This window comes from Bufo bufo, chromosome 5, assembly GCF_905171765.1.
Source record: "Bufo bufo chromosome 5, aBufBuf1.1, whole genome shotgun sequence".
Lineage (NCBI taxonomy): Eukaryota > Metazoa > Chordata > Amphibia > Anura > Bufonidae > Bufo > Bufo bufo.
This window is the reverse complement of record NC_053393.1, coordinates 310,706,498-310,731,267: the sequence shown is the minus strand read 5'-3', so window position 1 is coordinate 310,731,267 and position 24,770 is coordinate 310,706,498. Positions and strand designations below refer to the sequence as shown.

The 24,770-nt window shown below is 41.7% G+C and overlaps 1 protein-coding gene across 1 annotated transcript in view; it reads left to right on the top strand.

Moving 5' to 3' along the window:
- GALNT12 (polypeptide N-acetylgalactosaminyltransferase 12) overlaps positions 1-24,770 on the top strand; it is a 63,998-nt gene that overhangs the window by 5,007 nt on the left and 34,221 nt on the right. The window contains exons 2-3 of the mRNA XM_040434105.1: positions 11,395-11,564; positions 15,451-15,640. Coding sequence (XP_040290039.1) covers positions 11,395-11,564; positions 15,451-15,640 — 360 coding nt within the window. The remainder of the gene's footprint in view (positions 1-11,394; positions 11,565-15,450; positions 15,641-24,770) is intronic.

The window sequence follows — 24,770 nt, the reverse complement described above, 5'->3', positions numbered from 1 at the left end:
CCCCATGATCAGCGGTTTCAGGCGACCGTCGGCATGAAAACTATACAGTGTACGGAGCAGGAAGCAGACAGCTCCATACACTGTGTAGTGGCTGTGCCAGGGTACTGTAGCTCGGATCCCATTCAAGTGAATGGGAGCAGAGCTGCAACACGTCCACACCAGGAACTACACAGTGTTCGGGGACTTCTGCTTCCGCTCTGTACACTGTATACTGTCCAGCGCCACAGCTGCCTGAAACCCCCCGATCACGGGGGTGCGGGATGTCAGACCCCATTAATCTGATATTGATGACCTGTCCTAATGATAGGACAAACCATTTTAAACATATTCATAGACTTGTATTGATTGCCATTTCTGCAGCAAAATCTGGCAAAATAGTGCCTTTTGTGGATTTTTTTTCCAACTAACATTTATTTAACTTAATGATTTTAGCTCTACTTGTAAAACTGTTCAGCGTGTCATCCATTTGTCTCCTCCATAAGCAAATACACATAGAGAGTATAGTGTTGCAATATTATTCTGTTGGCAGTGAACATTGCTGTGAAGTACTTACCATTATTTCCTTGACTTCGTGTAAAGTAAATATTGAGACGTGTAACTTTCAGGCTGTTCTCCCGTACATGTATTCTCATCTAAGATCCTGTTTTCATGCTGATAAGCAGCACAGATCTCTTTATCGTGCTATCAGAATAAAATGTATGCATCAGTTTTTTAATTGCTATAAGGAATTTAAAGGGGTTATCCAAACCTGTAACCCTTACCCCAAAATGCTTCCCCCCCCTTACCTGGTCCCCGATGCCTGTGTCCTTCAAAATCCCTCTATGGCCGTCGCTGCATCTTCCCGTTGTGCAGATCACAACATCCGGTGACAGGGGGGTGCAGCCATCTTCTTGTGTCACGGGTGATTTCACTCCTGACACCCCCACCAATCAGCTGTTTGAAGAGAAGGCAACGCTCGTATGATCGGCGCATGGTTGACTCCTGGCACCCTTGCCAAGCAGCTCTTAGCCCATGCTTTTATGAGCACTGCCTTCTCTTCATTGTTTTCCTGCTCGCCACAGAGATTTCAGAGGTGAGCAGGTGTAATTCACTTCAATGGAACGGCTTCTTCCCGGCCAAATGAATGGGACAGAGCCGTCTCATAGAAGTGAATGGGGACGGCAGAGTTGTAATTACACCTGCTCACTGCTGTAGTTGCAACGGCGAGCAGGTAAACAGTGAAGAGAAAGCAGCGCTTGTACAAGAATGTCCTTCTCAGGAGTTGCGCCATTCTCTGATAGGTGCGGGTCCCACCTCTGGCTTGTGCGGCCACTGCTTCCATTCATTTCTATGGTGTTGACGGCTGCCACATAGAAATGAATGGACTGTGGCTGCGCATGCGCAGTACGCCCTCCAGAACTTTTGGGGGCTCCGTTCTTGGTGTAAGTGCGGGTCCTAGAGGTGAGACCTGCACCTATCAGACAATGGGGGCATATGCTAGCAGTATGCTCCCATTGTCTGAGATGGGAAAACCCCTTTAAAGGGGTTCTCTGGGAATGAAGAAAATATAATTAGTGAAAACTCTTAAATATCACTTTATTATAAAATATATTCCCAAAAACCATTCATTAGTTATAGTGGCTTATTTTGTCTGGAGAGCAACCATTAGGAAAAATAAAATGGCCACCGTCCTATTAGTATTCACAAAACCTGTCCTAATCATACAGCCGGACAAGTTGCTTCACCACAATGAGCTAAAGAGAGCTGCCTCATCCTCTTTGCTCATCAGGGATTATGATCTTCTACTTCTTGTCTCCTCAAGAACTCCATTCCCACAGAGATTCAGCTAAAGTCAGCGTTGTGAAGTAACTTGTCCTGCTGTGTGATTAGGACAGGTTTTGTGTGTACTAATAAGACGGCTGCCATTTTATTTCTCCTAATGGTTGCTCCCCAGACAAATAAGCCCCTATAACTAATGAAAGGTATTTGGGAATATATTTTGTAATAAAGTAATATTTAAGTATTTTAATTTTCTTAATTCCCGAAGAACCCCTTTAAGGACCTATCCTGCGGCACAATAGCGGACAACCCATTTAATGTTAAATTATAGATATCAAACTATTTGCTTGGAGTGCTTGTATTTCTTACTCAGTATAACTTTTATTTTTCTACATGGAGCTGCAGTACAGTAAAAAGGTAGGACTGATTTTCACAAAGACGTCTGTGTTAATTTTGATAAGTTGGCCTAGTGTTCTTAATTCCTATGATACTTGCCGTGTCACAGATATTCAGTGAGTAAAGCAAGGTTGCTTTGTGCACCTGTTGTAACGTAAGCCCAGTCGTGGACACACCCTGCCCTTGTATCTCTTATTTGACATACTTCTCTACATGCCAATCCCTTAATGGCTTTTGAGTGGAAGGACTTTCAACAATCTGCTTTACTGCAATTAAACCTCCTTACTCTGGGCTGTGGGTCGGGATTTCACTGATAATCTCTTTGCAGGGGAATCTTGTCAAATTGGTTACAAGGAATTGTAAAGTTAAAGCACCCTGAAGAAGACTGCGTAGTAATAGAAGACGAATAAATGACTACATATTAGAATTCTCTGTCTATGTGTCAACTAGGGCTGCACGATATGGGAATTTTGTGCGATTGCGATTAGGGCCCTAAAAATTGCGATAACGATATGTGATGCAATATTTTAAGGGAATTGTTCTAGAGGTCTATTTGCCTGGATTTTCAAAGCAAAGCACACACAAATTACTGATAATGCTGAAATGTAGTTATGCTCAACTCAAGAACTGAAATGCACAGTGTTTTTCAAAATAAAACATCTTTTACTAAATTAAATAACATATTTGCAGGGAGGGGCTTTTTATATCATTTCCTCCCAGCGCTAAGCACTGCTGGGAGGAATGACGACAGGAGCATACGTACCCTGCCGCCGCCAATCAGGTTAGGGGAGCGCAGTCAGGGTGGACTGCTGCTCCAATCATCACCGTCGCCGCCACAGAAGTGCTTGTTGGCGCCACCGGAGACCAAGGCGACGTCACAGGTGTCCATGCCGCCGCCATAGGACGCCATGCTGCCGCCGTATGAGCCCCTGACGCCGCCACAGAATCCCCTGCCGTGACCCGTCACCTAGGTAATATAATCGCAGCATTTTTGGGTCGGCCAAATCTCCATATCGCAATCGTCGATTATCGCGATACGATTGCTTTGGCGATATATCGTGCAGGCTTAGTGTCAACCCCCCCATAATTTCTGTGGTCACTTTTGTGTTTCATTTTCACTAAATGGAGCAGTAATGTACATGTCAGACCATGGCGTCATTCATTTCTATGGGAATGACATAGACGGTGCTGATAAACTGTTATGGAGTGGTGGACCAACATGCACATTACTGCTCCATTCAGAGTACCTAACGTTCTCAGGATTGATGGGGGTCCATCCTGTGGAAAGGTGATAAATACTTCTTGTTGAATAACCCATTTAAGGGAATAACCCTCGATTTACCAATTCTGTGTCTTAAAGAGAACCTGTCACCGGGATTTTGTGTATAATGCTGAGGACATGGGTTGCTAGATGGCCGCTAGCACATCCGCAATACCCAGTCCCCATAGCTCTGTGTGCTTTTATTGTGTAAAAAAAACAACAATTTGATACATATGCAAATTACCTGAGATGAGTCCTGTCCCTGACTCATTTCAGGGACAGGACTCATCTCAGGTTAATTTGCATAAATAAAAGCACACAGAGCTATGGGGACTGGGTATTGCGGATGTGCTAGCGCCCATCTAGCAACCCATGTCCTCAGCTCTATACACAAAATCCCGGTGACAGGTTCCCTTTAAAGAGGTTGTCCAGCTTTCAGACACTTTTTTATTTAACAGCGGATCGATGGGTATGTGAGATGTCGGACCCTCACTATTCAGATATTGATGACCTAACCTGAGGATAGGCCATCAATATAAAAGAAGTGGACATCCCTTAAAGGGGTTGTGGAACTTTGGGGTTTTTGCAAAACTTCCCCTCCTGGGCAGACCTGTGAAAGGAAGCAAACTTGCTTCATGGCGCTGGCTCCCTGCTCCTTTTCTCATCATCCTTGGTTGCTCTGCTGTGCTTCCAGGATGTAAAATTCCATTTTGACGCCGCTGCTGTGACCATTTGACATAACGTAAGGGGAGCAGGTAAGTATGCAGTTCTCCCAACCCCACAGTTGCACAACCCCTTTAATATCCAGTAATGTTAAACTGCAGTAGGGTACTAGTTTAAAGAGCTGTATACAATAGAGGTAAATGAACACTCACAAGACCTTCTTAAAAAACATAAATTACTTCACCTAAATGAAAGCGAAATGTCATAAGCCTGACACTCTTAGGCTGGGTTTACACGGGCGTTGCGGGAAAAGATGCTGGTGCGTTGCAGGAAAATGCACAATTTTTCTGCGCGAGTGCAAAACGTTTTAATGCGTTTTGCACGCGCGTCAGAAAAGTCGGCATGTTTGGTACCTAGACCCGAACCCGGACTTCTTCACAGAAGTTCGGGTTTGGGATCGGTATTATGTAGATTTTATTATTTTCCCCTATAACATGGTTATAAGGGAAAAAAATAGCATTCTTAATACAGAATGCTAAGTAAATTAGGGATGCAGGGGTTAAAAAATAAAAATAAAAAATGTAACTCACCTCATGCACTTGTTTGTGCAGGCCGGCTCGTCTTCTTTCTTCTTCTTTGATGACCTGGGAGGAAAAGGTCCTTTGGTGACGTCACTGCGCGCATCACATGGTCCATCACCATGGCGATGGACCATGTGATTGACCATGTTATGAGCGCAGTGACCTCACCAAAGGTCCTTTTCCTCCCAGGTCCTCAAAGAAGAAGAAAGAAGATGAGCTGAGCTGCACGAACAAGTGGATGAGGTGAGTTTAATTTTTTTTTTTTTTTTTTTAACCCCTCCATCCCTAATTTACTTAGCATTCTGTATTAAGAATGCTATTTTTTTCCCTTATAACCATGTTATAAGGGAAAATAATAAAGATCGGGTCCCCATCCCGATCGTCACCTAGCAACTATGCGTGAAAATCGCACCGCATCCGCACTTGCTTGAGGATGCTTGCGATTTTGACGCAGCCCCATTCACTTCTATGGGGCCTGCGTTGCGTGAAAAACGCACAATATAGAGCATGCTGCGATTTTCACGCAACGCATAAGTGATGCGTGAAAAATCACTGCTCATCTGAACAGCCCCATTGAAGTGATTGGGTCCGGATTCAGTGCGGGTGCAATGCGTTCACCTCACGCATTGCACCCGCACGGAATTCTCGTCCGTGTGAAAGGGGCCTTAAGCTTGTATAACACTGCCCGATTTTTCAGCAGATGATTGCTAACAAGCGTTCGTTTCCTGCTTTGTTAAATAGTATCAACGTTCAAATGAACGCTTCTTTGTTATTTGAGATGCTAAGATGTTCTATATTACAAAATCCCTGCTACGGGTCCATTCACACGTCCGCAAATGGGTCCGCATCCGTTCCGCAATATCGGGAACGGGTGCGGACCCATTCATTCTCAATGGGGCAGGAATGGATGCGGAGAGCACACTATGTGTCCTCTGCATCCGCATTTCGGGAGCGCGGCCCCGAACTTCCGGGCTTCGGCCCCGAACTTCCGGGCTGCGACTCGGGAAAAAAAATAGAACATGTCCTACTCTTGTCCGCAGTTGCGGACAAGAATAGGGAGTTCTATGGGGGGTGCCGGCCGGGTGTATTGCGGTGTGAATGGACCCTAATACTGTACAATGGATGTGTACAGGAATCTATTTCACAGTTTTTTCCATTCTAGACCTGGCTAAATGGCTGTTCATCAGTTTTTTTTTTTGCTGTACGTCAAGCAAATCCGTTTGTAAACAAAAAAAAAAATGTATGGAAACGTATTGCTTTGACCTACTCATAGACTATAATTGGGCAAATGTAGTTCAAAAGTCATGCTTTGGACTCCGTTTATCACTGTTTACGTTTCTGTACGTTATTTTTTTTTTTTGCAGGATAGAATAACATAGCATACTACGCATTTCTGCCCTGGAAGTAGTAGTGCAGGGTTTCACGGAAGTAGCGGAGGTAGCAGTCAGTCAGTGCGGCGGTTATGTGTTATTTTGTATTTCAATACAAAAAGAAAAATACATTCTCAGTTCACGTCGGCAGCGGTTATATGTCTTATAAGCGTTTAGTGGCCTATTTCAGTACAAAAATAAAAATAAATTTTCAGTTCATGGCGGCGGTTATATGTGGTAAAATCTTCATTGAAGTATTTCGGTCTAAAAGCTAAATTTATTCAGCAGTCAGCGCTGCGATTGTATGCGGTAAAATCTCCATGATGTCTCCATGATAAATCTGCGGCGTGAGGGCCTGGTGTGGCTTCTACACACTTTCAAAATAATCCTTCAGCGGGGCGAATAGATGCCAGATGACCGGGATGCTCCATGACCTTCCCAGGAGCTGCTGTCGGGAGCAGCGGTTCATTTCTGAGACGTTCGTATAGTGCAGGGGGAATCCAAAGACCCTCTCCATCTCCGTGCTCCGTTATATGTTGTAAAATCTTAATTGACGTATTTTGGTTCAAAAACAAATTTTATTCAGCGTTCAGCGCTGCAGTTATATGCGGTAAAATCTTTATTGACGTATTTTGGTAAAAAAACGAAATGTATTCAGCAGTCAGCGCTGCGGTTATATGCAGTAAACTCTTTAGTGACGTATCTTGATGAACTTTGCGACTCTTCCGGGCTCAAAGCTATCTTTACACTTTGTTTTCTCATTGTCTGTAGCTACTAGAGGCCTGTTAATGCCAGGCAGGTTCCCCCACAAGTATCTGAGTCAATAAGCAGCCGATACCGCACTTGCATCGATCTTGACAGGATTCGTCTCCAGGTGGAGAGAAATTGTTTTTTGGAATGCTTTCTCCATCGTAACCACGTCGTTGAATAAACAGAAGACTGGCAGGTTCTCTCCTGTCTTAGGCAACACTTAATTTTTAGCATTAAATTGATTAAATATTGAATATTAAATTGAACAAAAACTTGATTAAAATTATAAGAAAGTAAACTTAAATTCTCCAATATATTATCCCAATCTTCAAGGGAAATTCACGGACAATCAATTTGACAAGCCTTTTGTGCCTTAAAATCGTGTTTTAAGCAACACTTTGTAAAGTTGAGAAATTTTAACCTTCTGTTCTGTTCCATATTCCCCATAAATGAATAGACGAAGCGGCAACTCTGTGGCCTCCTCATGCTGCTATGGCCTCTACACTATGTCACCTTGCCACTCTGTGGCCTCCTCATACTGCTTCCACCTCCAGACTGTCATTGTGCCACTCTGTGGCCTCCTGATGCTTCCGCCACCTCCACACTGTCATTGTGCCACTCTGTGGTCTCCATGCTGCCACCACCTCCAGACTGTCATTGTGCCATTATGTGGCCGCCTGATACTGCCGTAACAAATAAGTGAAGTGTGCAGTGATTCTAAAAGTGACGCCTGTCATCTGCATGTCATATGGACTCACAGTATTATTTCACTACCAAAGCAGACTCCATATGCGTGTAACTGCAAGGCACAGTGTTCTACACCACTATAAAGGCTCTCAGCAGCCAGGAAATAGTCTTTTTATTTTAACGTAATTCGCTGCAAATATATTCTGATCGAATCGAATTTTTCCCGAAAAATTCAGCAAATCGTTTGTCAACTGTTTTATTCAGCATTAACCCGTAGAGGCACAGATGTCCGTGACTTAAGGACCAGCGCCGTACATGCACGGTGCTGTGATCGGGCGGGTGCAGGAGATGCGCCTGCCCGATCCGCGGCAGGGGTCTGGCAGTCACCAATAGCCGGACCCCTGCTGCATGCATCGGCATCGGTGAAATCACTGATGCCAGCGCATTAACTCTTGATGTGCCGCGGTCAGCACTGACCGCGCCACCTGCGATGTCCTTGCGGGTATCAGAGCTTCTATCGGGTCCTCGTGTTGCTGTGACAGCCCCCTGGATCTCACAGGCAACAGGCTGTAAGTATATTACAGTAAAAGTAAATGCAAAATAAAGTAAAACAAAATTGTAAAAAATAGGAAAAAAAAGAAAAGTTGACAAATTGGGTATCTCTGCATCCGTATCGACCGGCTCTATAAAAATATCGCATGACCTAACCCCTCAAGTGATCACTGTCAAAAAAATAAAATAAAAACTGTGCTAACAAAAACATTTTTTGTCACCTTACATCAGTGGTCCCCAACCTTTTTTTCACCAAGGACCAGTTTCATGCAAGACAATTTTCCCAGAGACCGGGGGAAGGGGGGAGATTTCTGGGGCGGGGCTTAGGGGGTGGACGGGGCTGACTGATTCACGCGCATAACAAAACACAAGGTGCATATTAAAATTTATAACAATATATAACAACTATATAAACTGATTATGGTCTCTGCTGCACTGGTCTCTTCTTCACTGTACCGTATTTTTCACCCTATAAGATGCACCTAGGTTTTAGAGGAGAACAATAAGAAAAAAATATTTTTCATTACACCTCAGGTCAGACCAGCAATCAGACCCCCATTGTTAATCAGACCTCAGATCAACCCCCAAACCTTTAGCCATCTATCAGCCCCCCATGTCAGCCATAAGCCCCCCCCCGTGTCATCCATAAGCCCCCCATGTCAGCCATAAGTCAGCCCCCCATGTCAGCCCCCCATGTCAGCCATAAGTCAGCCCCCCATGTCAGCCATAAGTCAGCCCCCCATGTCAGCCATAAGTCGGCCCCCCATGTCAGCCATAAGTCAGCCCCCCATGTCAGCCATAAGTCGGCCCCCCATGTCAGCCATAAGTCAGCCCCCCATGTCAGCCATAAGTCAGCCCCCCATGTCAGCCATAAGTCAGCCCCCCATGTCAGCCATAAGTCAGCCCCTCATGTCAGCCAAATGTCCCCCAGGTCAGCCATCAGCCCCCAGTGCAAATAAAATAAAATAAACACTTACCTCTCCTGCTCCTGGTCACCATCGCGATCCTCTTCATTCTGCTGTCGGCTGGCTGTGTATAGAGGCGCACAGTGTGAGGTCACAGAGCGACCTCACGCTGTGCGCAGCCCTGCACAGCCGATAGCCGAGCCGTGGACCAGGAAGCGGTGAGTACAGATCCTTCACCGCTTCCTGGTCCTTCTGTACTAATGAAGCGCTTCCATAATGGAAGCGCTTCATTAGTACAGCGTTAAAGACTGCCCTGATTGCCGCGGCCCGGCAAACCATCTTCCAGGGCCCGGTCCTGGCGGTTGGGGACCGCTGCCTTACATCACTAAAAGTGCAACACCAAGCAATCAAAAAGGCGTATGCCCCCCGAAATAGCACCTATCTAACAGTCACCTCATCCCGCCAAAAATGATATCTTAACTAAGACAATCACCCCAAAAATAAAAAAAACCTATGGCTCTCAGAATATGGAGACACTAAAACACGATTTCTTTGGTTTAAAATATGCTGTTATTGTCTAAAAATCAAAAAGTCATATGCACCCTAAAATAGTGCCAATCAAACCGTCATCTCATCCCGCAAAAATGATACCCTACCTAAGACAATTGCCCAAAAACAAAACAATGACTATGGAGACACTAAAACATAATTTTTTTTTTGTTTCACAAAATGATATTGTGTAAAACTTACATAAATAAAAAAAAATTGACACATTAGGTATCGCCGCATCCTTAACAACCTGAACTATAAAAATATCACATGACCTAACCCCTCACATGACCTAAATAAATATCACATGACCTAAATAAAAACGGTGTCAAAAAAGCCTTTTTTTGTCACCTTACATCACAAAAAGTGTAATAGCAAGCGATCAAAAAGTCATATACACCCTAAAATAGTACCAATCAAACCGTCATCTCATCCCGGAAAAAATGAGCCACTACACAAGACTGTTGCCCAAAATGCTTTATTATGTGAAATATCATATTTGGTATTGTCGCGTCCGTAACAACCTGCTTTATAAAAATACCACATGATCTAACCTGTCAGATCAACATTGTAAATAAAAAATAAAAACAGTGCCAAAACAGCTATTTTTTTGTTACCTTGCCTCACAAAAAGTGTAATATAGAGCAACCAAAAATCATATGTACCCTAAAATAGTACCAACAAAACTGCCTCCTTATCCCGTAGTTTCCAAAATGGGGTCACTTTTTTGGAGTTTTTACTCTAGGTGTGCATCAGGGGGGCTTCAAATGGGACATGGGGTCAAAAAAACAGTCCAGCAAAATCTGCCTCCCAAAAACCATATGGCATTCCTTTCCTTCTGTGCAATGCTGTGTGCCTGTACAGCAGTTTACGACCACATATGGGGTGTTTCTTTAAACTAAAGAATTTAGGGCCATAAATATTGAGTTTTATTTGTCTGTTAACCCTTGCTTTGTAACTGGAAAAAATGGATTAAAATGGAAAATCTGCCAAAAAAGTGAATTTCTGAAATGTTATCTCTATTTTCCATTAATTCTTGTGGAACACCTAAAGTGTTAACAAAGTTTGTAAAATTAGTTTTGAATACCTTGAGGGGTGTAGTTTCTAAAATGGGGTCATTTTTGGATGGTTTCTATTATGTAAGCCTCACAAAGTGACTTCAGACCTGAACTGGTCTTTAAAAAGTGGGTTTTGGAAATTTTCTGAAAAATCTCAAGATGTGCTTCTAAGCCTTCTAACGTCCGCAAAAATTAAAATGGCATTCACAAAATGATCCAAAACATGAAGTAGACTTATGGGGGATGTAAAGTAATAACTATTTTGGAGGTATTACGGTACTATCTATTTTAAAAAGTAGAGAAATAGAAATTTGGAAATTTGCTAATTTTTCAAAATTTTTGTTAAATTTGGCTTTTTTTTATAAATAAAAATAAATTTTTACCACGGTCATGAAGTACAATATGGGAGGAAAAAACATTCTCAGAATAGCCTGGATAAGTAAAAGCATTTTAAAGTTATCACCACATAAAGTGACACATGTTAGATTTGCAAAAAATGGCCTGGTCCTTAAGGTGAAAAATGGCAGGGTCCTGAAGGGGTTAATGAATCCTTTTCTCCACCTCTCATAGGCACTTGTTTTGAGGGTACATCTACATAGGATATACACAATGCAGTGTGACAAATCCACACATTTTACAGTGCCAGCAAAGTGGATGAGATGATAACAAATCTCATCCACACTTTGCTAAAATATCTGCAGTGTAAATTGACTTGGAGTGTGGATGTTAAAACCGCAGCATGTGTATATATACTGTGTATATCACACGGCATCGCAATGTAGAGAGTGAAATCTGCGGCAGATCTCCTGCAGAATTACAGACATGTAAACTTTTTTTTTCTAACGCAAATTTTTTTTGGTGCAGGTGTAGAACTGTGAAATATGACTACTATAAGCTACCCAAAACATCTGTGGTCATTGCCTTTTATAATGAGGCCTGGTCAACACTTCTTCGAACAGTGCACAGTGTCCTGGAAACTTCTCCAGACATCCTTCTTGAAGAAATTCTTCTGGTTGATGATTACAGTGACAAAGGTAAGTAATAAGTATTTACTTGTGGAAGACAATTCATCAGCCATAACAAGAAATAGAGGAGATCCATCTCCCCTTCTCTGTGTATACAGCTTACACAGAGAAGGGGAGCAGGATCTCTTCTAGTCTGTCAAGACATCATAGCTGCTAGTCTTCACCCCTTAAGGAAAACTTATGGAGCCTGCAGAGGGAACAAAATGGTGAAAATTGCAGGAAGCAATTAATATAATGGCCAGATAAAATGTAAGTACCCGTGTTTACACACGACGGATATTCAAAAAAGTTACCTAAAACGACTGATACATTTTAAGACTGTCATGTTAGGAGTTAGGAAATTATTTTAAAAAAACTATACATACAGAGGTATATGGAGGAACATATAGAAAGATATATGTAGATTAGCATTAGAGATATAGAAGGATAGACAATATATATACAGGGAGGTATAGGGATATAGAAGGACATAGAGACAGAGATTGGATACATCAGAAAATGTCGGCAAATGACCAGAAACAACTTTTTAAAGCAAATATGAATAAACTCCACCCACTTGTGATCAGGTTCACAGGATAGTCCTGCAGAAATTGTGACTATTGCGACATCTTACTCCAAGGGCAATTCTAATTAAGACTGGGGCTTTGAATACCAGCCTTAATACATTTCCCCCCTGTATCGTCACATATGGGTATACATATAGAAAATTATTAATTGGGAAAGAGACTGCGTTATTTGGTAGTGGAGAAAGTTTCAGCTGCCAAGATCTGCAGGTGATATTCTTCACAGCACTGTAGGATTCGCTATTTCAGGTGAGCTATATTGACTCACCTGAAACGGCTCAATATTTCTCACTTGAAATGCCGAATCCTACAGTTCTGTGAAGAAGAATCACTTTCTTTAGCATGTTCATGATGACTGTATTAAACCTTTAACCATGTGCATCCAGCAGAATGGTGGCCACATAGAATACATTATGTGAAGCACTTTTTTGAAAACTTTGACATTGCTTAAAGGTGTTCTCCAGGAATTGAATTTAAATATTGTTGGCTATTTGGCTCAGTGTTCTGAAGTAACTTGTCTTCCTGTGTGATTAGGACAGGTTTTGTGTGTACAGCGGCCATTAAATTTTTCCTGATAATGAGCCATTCTAACTAATGAAAGATGTTTGGGAATACATTTATAATAAAGTAATATTTAAGTATTTTCATTTTCTTAATTCCTGTAGAACCCTTTAACTCATATAAAGATAGGTTAAAACTGACACTTTCAGTGGGTTTCTTAGTGAATTCTAGCCAAGACTGACATATCACATGACCCCCTTCCCATTGTTATATCTGAGCTGAGTTCAATATGGCGGTGGCTGAAAACATTTGCTCCGTCAAATAATGCAGCCTCCCTCCTAAATAATACTTTAACACATTTAAAGTCAATTTTCTACAAATTAAACCAGTTAACAGGGTGTCTCACCAGGTAGATGGAAATGTTTAGTTGCAGTTATTGCTGCCCATGGTGGTCACACTAGATACTGAAAGCAATGATTCATACTTTTGCCACTGACAGACATGTGATATTGGTTATTTTTATCTACTTTTAGGACTTGTGTGAAAATCTGATGTAGTTTTAGGTCAAATTTATGCAGGAATATAGAAAATTCTAGAGGGTTCACAGACTTTCAAGCACTACTGTAAAGCTGTTAACATGTGGATAGAGCTATTCTTTGGATCACCTATCACTTGGAGCCAGCTGTATATATATGCTTATTTTACTTATGGGTAATGGACATTTAATGGCCAGAAAAAGGTTTTTTTTGCATAGCTTAACTTTTTCAATCCAAATTTTATATTTATACAGTGAGTGAGTGGGTGAATGGTGCTGTTTAAGGTTTAAAGGGTTTCTATCACTTGGTATGACATAATTAGCTGTCAGACACTAGCGATCTGCTAGTGTCTGCTCTGGCCAACCATCCTACTATAATCACTTGTGGGGCAGCGGTTTTGCTAAAAAACAAACTTTTATAAATATGCTAATGAGCCTCTAGGTGCTATGTGGGCGTCATTAGCACCTAGAGGCTCCGTCTACCTTCATACACAGCCGCCGCCCAGCGCGTCCCTCCAGCCCGCCCATGTCCTCCTCCGTGTGACGCAGCGGACGAGTTCTCGCGCATGCGCCGTGCGCGGATGTATTCGGCGCATTTGAGATCTCAGCTCGGAGCGGTCAGACATTCAATGCGCATGCGCCGAATACAGCCGCGCATGCGCATTGAATGTCTGACCGCTCCAAGCTGAGATCTCAAATGCGCCGAATACAGCCGCGCATGCGCATTGAATGTCTGACCGCTCCGAGCTGAGATCTCAAATGCGCCGAATACAGCCGCGCACGGCGCATGCGCGAGAACTCGTCCGCAGCGTCACACGGAGGAGGACATGGGCGGGCTGGAGGGACGCGCTGGGCGGCAGCTGTGTATGAAGGTAGACGGAGCCTCTAGGTGCTAATGACGCCCACATAGCACCTAGAGGCTCATTAGCATATTTATAAAAGTTAGTTTTTTAGCAAAACCGCTGCCCCACAAGTGATTATAGTAGGATGGTTGGCCAGAGCAGACACTAGCAGATCGCTAGTGTCTGACAGCTAATTATGTCATACCAAGTGATAGAAACCCTTTAAAGGGGTTGTCTGAGATAAATAAAAATCTCGGACAAGCCCCTCAATTGACTAAAATAAAAATCATGTTGTAATAACCTTTTTCTCCAACTCCTTTCTCTGCAACGCTGATCCAATCTTCCTAATCCTGCTTATTTACAAACTATGGCAGTGACAAGTTGATGTATGGTACGTGATCTCTACAGCCGTACACCTACACCTTCATGTCCCTGTACACACCTCATTGATGGTGATGAGCATATGTATGGCACATGACCGTTGCAGCCAATCAAGGTCCTAAGCAGTAGAGCACTAAAGACAGTGATTGACTGCAGCAGTCATGTGCCATAAACTGGACAGGTGGTGCAGAGAACAGCGCTGGAGGCAGAGGCTAGTATAACATCATCTATTTTAGCAAATTGGGGGGGTTTGTCTGAGATTTTTAATGGATTTGGACAACCCATTTAATGTCTTTTACGGTCATAAAACACGGCTGTGTGAGAACCCCATGTTATTAAATTTGGGATACATGAGGATTATTTTCAACAAAATTGATTCCCACTTTGTCATTTTGTAGGCTGCACTAAATTGCTAGTACCCAAGATGTATAGCATAGTGGGGGGGAATTAGCTCTTTTCCGGGGGTTGCAACCACACACTTCTTTACTGACACCAGGATTTAGGGGCCAAACTGTGCTTTATTGTGGCACACGGCATAAAGAAAAAACATACAAAGCAAAAATAAAATACCTTGCTCGTCTGGGCCCTATCTAAACACATAGATTTCCCTGACTCACCTAAAGCGTAACGCAGTTCACACCCATGATGAGATGCGGCTTTCCCAGCCCAACCTTCAGCAGCCTCCAGGCTGCTCCCACACCAGTGTCTCTTGGGGGATAGTGGTCTCTCAGACCACACAGAGCCACTCCAGCCTTCTGTGTGCAAGTCCCCACCCCCTCTCACACTGAGGAGTCCTTTATCCCCAGGTAATTACTGCACCTGGTCTTTCTTCAAACCTGGTGATTCTGGGGAAGACACAGGAAATCCTGCCATATATCTCCCCTAACAACCATGAGGCCTGTCACTGCCTCATAATAGCTATTACCCTTTCTGATTCAATCCCGCTTTTTATTCTGCTTTCCTTGGCTGTATCTCAAGGTCTTGCTAAAATATATCGATGTGCATGAGAAAATGTGTTTGTGGATGCAAAAATGGTGTTCAGTTTATCAATCAATAGCAAAATGTACTTCTAGATCATCTAAAAGAACCTTTGGAAAAGCATATCTCAGGGCTAAAGAAGGTACGACTAATCCGTGCACACAAGAGAGAAGGTCTGGTACGAGCGCGTCTCCTTGGAGCCTCCAAAGCAACAGGAGAAGTTCTTACCTTTCTTGATTGCCATTGTGAGTGCCATGAAGGCTGGCTGGAACCATTATTGGAGAGGTATGTTAACATTAGACAATTCAGTATTTCTAATGACATGGAAGGTATAAGAACTCAATGTCTATCCATATGTGGAGGTCTGACAGCATGGGACCGATTGAGTGAATGGAGTGAAGGTTCATTGATCTCTCAGCTCCATATTTCTCTATTGGACTGCTGGAGATAGCTGACCAAATGCTGTACTGTAGTCCCATAGAGTTTAATAGAGTGGCAGAGCACCTGAGCGACCATCACTCAGCATGGGACTCTGGGACCCTGTTTTTGTTAGTGGTGGCATCCTGGCGGTCGGACCACAACAGTTCAGACACTTTTCATTTATCTTATGATTGGACAATCGCTGTGATGTAAAGTAAACATATTTAAAGCCTTTAGGTATTAAAGGGGTATTCCCATTTGAGACATCAATAGCAAATCACTAGGATCGCTGGCGCTCATCTGTTTTCGGAAATCCTATAGCGGTGGCCATGGATGCATAACTGCTCTCTCTTCACTTCGGGGGCCCCGTTCTAAAGATAGGAATGGGCCCCATAGGTGAGACTCACAGCTGTCTGACATTGATGACTTATCCAAGTGATTTAACACCATTATCCCCAGATGGGAATACCCCTTTAAGGAGGTTGTGAAAAGATAGACATCCACATCCATCAGTTGATAATTAATTATTTGAACTGTTAACTGTATGGTGATACTTAATCCTGTAAATACTTATTTTCAACTAGAGGGTATATTGAACTTCCATCTAGATATAATACCTAGATATAATACTAGCCTGTATTCTGCTTTCAGCTTGTCAGGGTTAGACATTGGGTTTATACATCTTGGTTGAGACAGGGGGTATGTTCTGGCAAATTATATTATTGATGCTGATTTCTGGCTTGCTGTAGAAAGACTGGTGTAAATGTTTTGCAAAAGATCTCTATTTTGGACACTTTTTGCACCTTTCTAGAGGTGTCGCTTTGTAGAAGGGGTGTGGCTTAAAATGTACCAAATTGCATCAAAAGTTTGCTGCAAAATATAGTCTAAATTAAGCCAATCAAAATATGGCATAAAGTTAGACAAAAATGAAGTGCCTTTTGCACTGTGGCATTAGAAAAATTTTGGTATCTCTGACTTTTAGTCTAACCAGACTGTCTATTACTCTGTAATTCCTCTAGTGCTGTTCTATGGAAACAGTAGGTTTAAAGAACACACCAAATGCCTGAAATAACTTATTTATTAACTTCAACTTTTCTTCATATAACACTGCCGCCTCCGCAGCAGATAGTCCATGTACAAGACACGTGTTGAAAAGATATCACTAAATAGTGGTATGATTAAATGGTGGTTCAACTGTTCAGTCTTGTCATTCAACATAAAATGGTGGATATATTTCTCTCTTCAGTATCTGTACTGTCACTTTAAGTTATTTAAGCACTTTATGATCTCTCTGAGAGGTATATCTGAGGTTAACCAATAGTTCACTTGCTCTACTTGGTTTGCAGTTTGCTCTATACAATTGCTTATAATCTGGTATGAGCAGTTCACATTTGTATGCAATTTGTTGGAATTGTATGATTATATGGTGGTAATTTGTATGGTGGAACTGTAAGTAAACATAAATAACTGGTTCAGTATACAGTTCTAATCACAATACTAACAATATGAACATTATATAAAAAATAGTGGTAGGTTGTGGTGGCTCACTAGCAAGTAGTTAAGGTATGGTGCTGCAAGCTCATATAGAGGGAATCGCCCCACCCTCTCTTAAAGAGGACCTTTCACCGATTCTTACCCTATGAACTAAGTATACAGACATGTAGAGCGGCGCCCGGGGATCTCACTGCACTTACTATTATCCCTGGGCCCCGCTCCGTTCTCCTGCTATGCCCTCCGGTATCTCCGTTCCCTAAGTTATGGTAGGCGGAGTCTGCCCTAGCGCTGGCCAATCGCATTGCAGAGCTCACAGCCTGGGAGAAAATAACCTCCCAGGCTGTGAGCTCTGCGCTGCGATTGGCCAGCGCTAGGGCAGACTCCGCCTACCATAACTTAGGGACTGGTATCTCCGCCTACTATAACTTAGTGAGCGGAGATACCGGAGGGCATAACGGGAGAATGGAGCGGCGCCCGGGGATAATAGTAAGTGCAGTGAGATCCCCGGGCGCCGCTCTACATATCTGTATAGTTAGTTCATAGGGTAAGAATCGGTGAAAGGTCCTCTTTAAAAGGCAAATGTAGTAATAGGAAAATGAGCGAGCACTCATACACTTGGCAACCAAATTGACATGTGCAGAAAATATTTATTAAATCCCCATAAAATACAAGTAATAAAATTTATAAGAACAATGTAGCAATAATATACAACATTGCAATCACATATATTGTGGTAGATATGATCGATACTATATTCGATAAAAATATATTCGATAGAAAACTCAATGTTGAAATATTCGATACCACTCAATAGTGTCGATAAATTCAATAATATATATCACACCGAAAAACTTCAAGTATATGCTGTTATTTGGGAAAGAGGGGGTATTATCTTCTAGAGCTCTATCCCAATTTGGGAAACTGAATGTCACTGAAAATGTTGTAGGTGTATTCACTGGGAGCGCAATATGTTCATAAAGTGTCCACAGGAATCCTGATAATGTGAAAAGTCTCTTATAGCATATCCTTTTAAGGTCGATATGAGCTTTGAATTGAAGAAAACTTTAAATCGATATTTGGCTTACCGTCTAGCGTCTGCTGTCTCCCTATTGCTTCAATGGAGCTTTAAATATTTGCCGGCTTATTCAGTCACTCCATACAGCAAGCTGGTTTAAATTTCACGGGAGTTCCAAAGATCGCGGGAGTTGCCACTCTGTTCCGCAATTTCCTTCGGTGCAGCTTTCGACGATAAGAATAGTTAATCCTTTACTGTAGAAATTTTCTTCTGTATGGCCATACAGTATTATCGGAGGCTTTTCAATGCAGGTACATCACTAGTTTCACCATACGCATTTCGGGTAGATTCACTCTCCCTTCCTCAGTGGTCGAGTGTCTGCCTGCTCTGCCTCCATTTTTATCCATTCCTTTATTTGCTTCCCAAATCTCGGACACCTGTTGTTCATACTACTCCCAGTTGGCCAGGGAATCCTCCCACATAATCAGGGGATAATTTTATACAGCCTTGATTTTTTTATTTATTTTTTACTTGCAGTTTCCATGCGTTTTTTTGGGGACACATGTGTTTTTTGGCCCAGATCTCCCAATTGGTGTGATATATCATTGTGTGAAATATAAACTTGATATCTGATTGCTAACACTTATAAAATGACTTTTTATAATAAAATATTAAACAAATTTTCAAGATTAAAATATCAATATAAGAATGTAAAATAATAAATGTGAGGAATCTTGAAAGTTTCATAGGAATCCTAGAGTTTGATACAATTATTCGGATTTGATAGAGAAAGAAGGGTGGGTATCTCGGAGCCAAGGACACGTCGCAGCGCCGATAAACGGCCTAGCATGCGACGTGCCGTCGGCCACGAGACACCCAACCTACATAAATCCAAAAATTTCCAACTCCGGATTAAGGCCTTTCGGTTGTAGAGATCCAAATTCATAAATGCGGCTGGATTCTATCCTAGACATTTGTCTGATAAAATCCCCGCCTCTCCAGTGTTTCTCCACCTTCTCCAGTGCCATAAACACCAGACTTGATGGATCCTGATTATGCATCTCTTTATAATGTTTAGATAGGGAATGTTTATCATAACCCTTCCTGATGTTGGCAATATGTTCGGCCACTCTTTTTTTTTTTTTTTTTTTTTAATGGCCTCTTGGTACGTCCTATATATTGTCTGTTACAGGGGCACTGGAGAAGGTAGGTAACTCCACTGGAGTCACATGTAAGACAATCTTCTATCTCCCAATTAAAGTTGTTCTGAGTCGAGGGGACATTAGTCGTCAGGCGGGGTTTTTTATTCATTCTACAACCCATACACCTTCCACATTTATAAAAACCCTTCAAACTCAGCCAAGTTCCTGAAAAACTCAACTTATTCTGTTTCCACGGTTTTACGGTAGGGGCCACCTTGATACCTAGATTGGGTGCCCTAGTGAAGGTAATCGTCGGAACAGTCGGGAGTAAGTGTCCTACAATTTTGTCATTCAACACATGGTGCCAATGGGTTTTAATAATTTTCTGAATCTTCCTATAATTCTCATTAAATGGAAGAACAACTCTCATGGCTTCTTCTTTATTTTGTGTTTTATCTTTCTCATTATCTATCTCATTTTTATCTTTATTGTCCTCCTTATTAAAGAACTCTCTTCTATCTAATTTCCTAATTTGGTTGAGTGACTCCTCCACTAAGTTTTCAGGATATTCCTTCTCAATAAATTGTCTTTTCATCTCAATGTCTTCCATCTCAAAAGTATGTCCCTCTGTGCAGTTCCGCTTAATCCTACGGAACTGACCAGAGGGAACATTTGTCAGCCATTTCGGCAGGTGACAGCTAGAAAAATCAATATAACTATTTCTAGCTGTGGATTTACAAAATGTCTCACATATATATTTATTACCAGATTGTGTGATTAATAAATCCAAGAATTCGGTGCTCTCCTGTATGTTTGAGGTAAAGACCAGATTTAAATTATTAATATTAATTGTTTCTAGGAATTTTTCCAATTCTTCTTTACTCTGTTTCCAGATCCACATCGCCACAGGGCCAGATCCGTCCCCAGCCTCGGCTTGATGAGGTTGTACTCCCACTCAGCCAAGAACAAATTAGCATAGCTGGGGGCGAATCTGGTCCCCATGGCGGTACCCCGCTTCTGCAGGAAGAATTCCCCCTCAAAAAAGTAGTAGTTGTGGCTCAGGTTATACTCTATTCCTTTCGTTATAAATTCTTTTTTTATTGCTCCATACGAGCCATCTCTTATTAATTGCATTTTTACAGCATCAATTCCTTGCTGATGTTCAATCACAGTATAAAGTGAATATCAAGTGTGCCCATAATCCATCCAGACTGGACATCTAAGTTTTCCAGAATCTGTATGATTTGGGTAGTATCTTTAATATAGGAATTGGTTTTCTTGACTATTGGCTGTAACTGTACGTCTATATATTTGGACAGTTTGGATGTGATAGATCCAATCCCTGAGACGATAGGGCGTCCTGGGGGATCTTTCGGATTTTTATGCACCTTGGGCAGGCAGTCGAAGCATGGTAGCCTCCTCTGCGTGCCCAAAATGAAATCCAGTTCCTGCTGTGATATTGTACCATTATCCAATCCGTCCATACTGTATCTCCTGAGCTCCAACTCAAATCTCTCAAGGGGGTCTCCCCTCAATTTTTGATAGGTCTTCCGATCTGAGAGTTGTCGGAGACATTCCCTATTCTAATTAATTGTGTCCATCACCACTACCGCACCTCCCTTATCTGCGGGGCGTATAGTGATGGAGTGTTTTTTTTGTAGTTGTTTCAATGCCTCAAACTCTCCTCTGGTAAGATTGTTTGTGGCTCTTGATCTAGCTTTTAGTTTGCAAATATCTTCCTCTACACACTTCTGAAAGGCTCCTATTTCTTTGCTGATTTCACTCCTTGGGAACATATTTGATTTATTTTTTAAGAGGTTTTTGTTAGGGTTTTTTGTCTTTTTTATGGCTTTTTCAACTATCACTTTCTCATTCCTCACAATTGGATTTTTGATAAAATATTTTTTGAGGCAGATATTCCTTATTAGTTTTTGTACTCCTATATATGTAGAGAATTTATCCATCTTATTGGTGGGGGCAAACTTCAGACCTTTCTCTAACAGATTATTTTGGGTTTTAGTCAGGGTGGTTGAACTTAAATTGATTATTGCGCTGAGATCCGTTGCTAGTGATGTCTTTTGTGATATGTGTCTCTTCCTCTTACTTCGTCTTGTCTTTCTGACCCTCCTCTGTGTCTTGAGTGTTGGTATCTTACTTGTTCTATGTGGTTCATCTTTTGGGGTGCATGGTGATCCTGTCTCTGTGATGTATGATGTTGTCCCTTCCCTGTGTTCTGATATTGATAAGTGCTCTTGGGTCTTAAATTGTAGTGATGTGTCGGTGATTCTAAACTGTGATTGGGAGGTGTCCTTTCTCTGTGTCGTAATCGTGCTCTGTGATGTGCTGGGGTATGATCTAAAAAATGCCAATCAGACAGCTCCTCATATCTGTTTGTCACAGAGATTGAGTAGCTGTCTGATAAGCCCTGTCAATCCCTATCCCCTTCCTTTTTCTTCCCTTTTGAAATCTCATTCTGTAATAAGGGAATTTGTCCCCCAAATCTTTCACCCTGGTGATTTCTCTGTGTATTCTGGTGTTTTTTAGTTTTTTTTATTAATGATCTCACTCTCAATTTTATCTAATCCACTACAGAGTCTTTGTTGCCACATTTCAAATTCACTATTTCTAGAGAATTTTTTAAGGTGGTCTTTTAATTTTCCAATTTTTTGATTCAGCACTTCCAATAGTGCTGTTCTGCTTTTTATTATGAGTTGCATGAGTGAAATGGAACAAGAGAATAGTAATCTATTCCATTCCCCCTCAAACTCCTCATCCAGGAGATCTTGTGCTGGAGTTTAAGGTTAACCCCTTAGGAATTTTACCATGCTCTATATACTGCTGTAGGGACCTTATCTCCCAATACTGTCTGAGTTGTTTCTGTAGTAGTCCCTCTTTTCACATTATCAGGATTCCTGTGGACACTTTATGAACATATTGCGCTCCCAGTGAATACACCTACAACATTTTCAGTGACATTCAGTTTCCCAAATTAGGATAGAGCTCTAGAAGATAATACCCCCTCTTTCCCAAATAACAGCATATACTTGAAGTTTTTTGGTGTGATATATATTATTGAATTTATCGACACTATTGAGTGGTATCGAATATTCTATTGAATATTTCAACATTGAATTTTCTATCGAATATAGTATCAATCATATCTACCACAATATATGTGATTGTAATGTTGTATATTATTGCTACATTGTTCTTATAAATTTTATTACTTGTATTTTATGGGGATTTAATAAATATTTTCTGCACATGTCAATTTGGTTGCCAAGTGTATGAGTGCTCGCTCATTTTCCTATGAACATTATATAACTGTTCTAAATACCTTTTTTGGCCTCTCTACTTCCATAAAACACAGCTCTTAGTGGAGTGAATGTTTGTTCAGCTCCTCTCCTCTGGTTTAATAATTTCTTACAGCTCCTGCTAGGGGAATTTCCCACAGGCAGTGTGTGATGCTGGCTATAATTAGTCAAAACTCCTGCTGTATGTGTGTGTGAGGCTGGCTGTGATTGGTCAAGACTCCTGCCCAGCAACAACAGTTTAACTCAATGCTTTCTGTTGTTTTTGCTGTGTCATTGAGCCTACCTTACATTATATAATGAATCGTAAAGGCATATTATATTTTAGGAACTGTATTAAGGTTATTGGCAAGTCTAGCTGTATAAACACACAAGCTATATTAGCAACCTAGGGCAGGTCTTTGCTGGCCATCTACACTCCCACCAAAATTACCTATAATTCTATGTTCTTAGTGGCAGGACTTAAACATGAATTTGAGGAATTTTCCATTATGTTCTTAACTCTCAAATGTCTTTTATCACTCTCAAGTAGAACAACTAACTTCTGTATAGGACGTTCCAACTTGAGTGGAGTAGTGAGACGTTTTCTTTTTTTGTCAAGTTTTGAGTCTCCTACTTGTAGCAACACTCTTCTTACTAGTCTGTCTTCATCCTTTTGAACTTCTAGAACTTTGTCCAATTTCCATTGACTTCTAGGTAAATATTCTTCTTTTACTAACACTATGTCACCAACTTGCACATTTCTTCTGGGTGTTTGCCATTTACCTCTTAGCATCAGATTGGCTAAGTACTCTTTTCTCCATTTATTCCAAAACTGATCTGATAGTTATTGAACTCTTCGCCATCTCCTTTTAGCATATAAATCCTCTTTGGTGAACTTGCCAGGTGGTGGCTGTATGTAATCAGACTTAAAGAGGACCTTTCACCTTGAAAAACATTGTGAACTAAGTATGCTGCCATGGAGAGCGTCGCCCGGGGATCTCACTGCACTTACTATTACCCCTGGGCGCCGCTCCGTTCTCCCGTTATAGGCTCCGGTATGTTCTCTCACTAAGTTATAGTAGGCGGTGTCTGCTCTTGTTCTGTGGGGGTCTCCTTCTCCTGGGCTGTAGCGCTGGCCAATCGCAGCGCACAGCTCACAGCCTGGGAGAAAAAAAACTCCCAGGCTGTGAGCTGTGTGCTGCGATTGGCCAGCGCTGCAGCCTAGGAGAAGGAGACGCCCACAGGACAAGGGAAGACACCGCTTACTATAACTTAGTGAGAACATACCGGAGCCTATAACGGGAGAACGGAGCGGCGCCCAGGGGTAATAGTAAGTGCAGTGAGATCCCCGCGCGCCGCTCTCCATGGCAGCATACTTAGTTCACAATGTTTTTCAAGGTGAAAGTTCCTCTTTAAGGTGAAGTAGATGGTTTGGAGTTAAAGGGTCCAAACTTGTTGGATCGGTGATCTTATCAACTGTAAGTGGACTACTGTTAACAATAGACATTACTTTCTAGAGCAGGGTCCTAAGTGAAGCATCATCCATTCTTCTGGCGTTCTTTTTCAACACTGAACTTAACACATTTCTTACAGTTCTGATTTGTCTTTCCCAAACTCCTCCTGTATGGGTTGCATGTGGAGCATTCATGTGAAAATCACACTGTTTCTCTAACAAATACTTTATCGATCTCTTTTAGAGCTTTCTTCTATTAATTCTTTGCTCCGACAAAATTAGATCCTTGGTCAGATCTAAGCTCTCTGACAGTAGCTGTAATGGCTATGAAATATCTCAAGGAGTTGATGAATGCATCAGTTGACATATCTTCTAACATTTCCAGGTGAATTGCCCTGGAGCTTAGACATGTAAATATTAGTCTATATCTCTTGTACTCCTTGTGGTTTTGTTTGGTGATGAATGGGCCAAAACAATCCATTCTGCTATAAAGAAATGGTGATGATGGGTTTACACGATCTGCCGGTAAATATGCCATTCTTTGTTCTTCGGTAGGTCTACGTCCCTTTCTGCAGACTACACATTTACTTATACATTG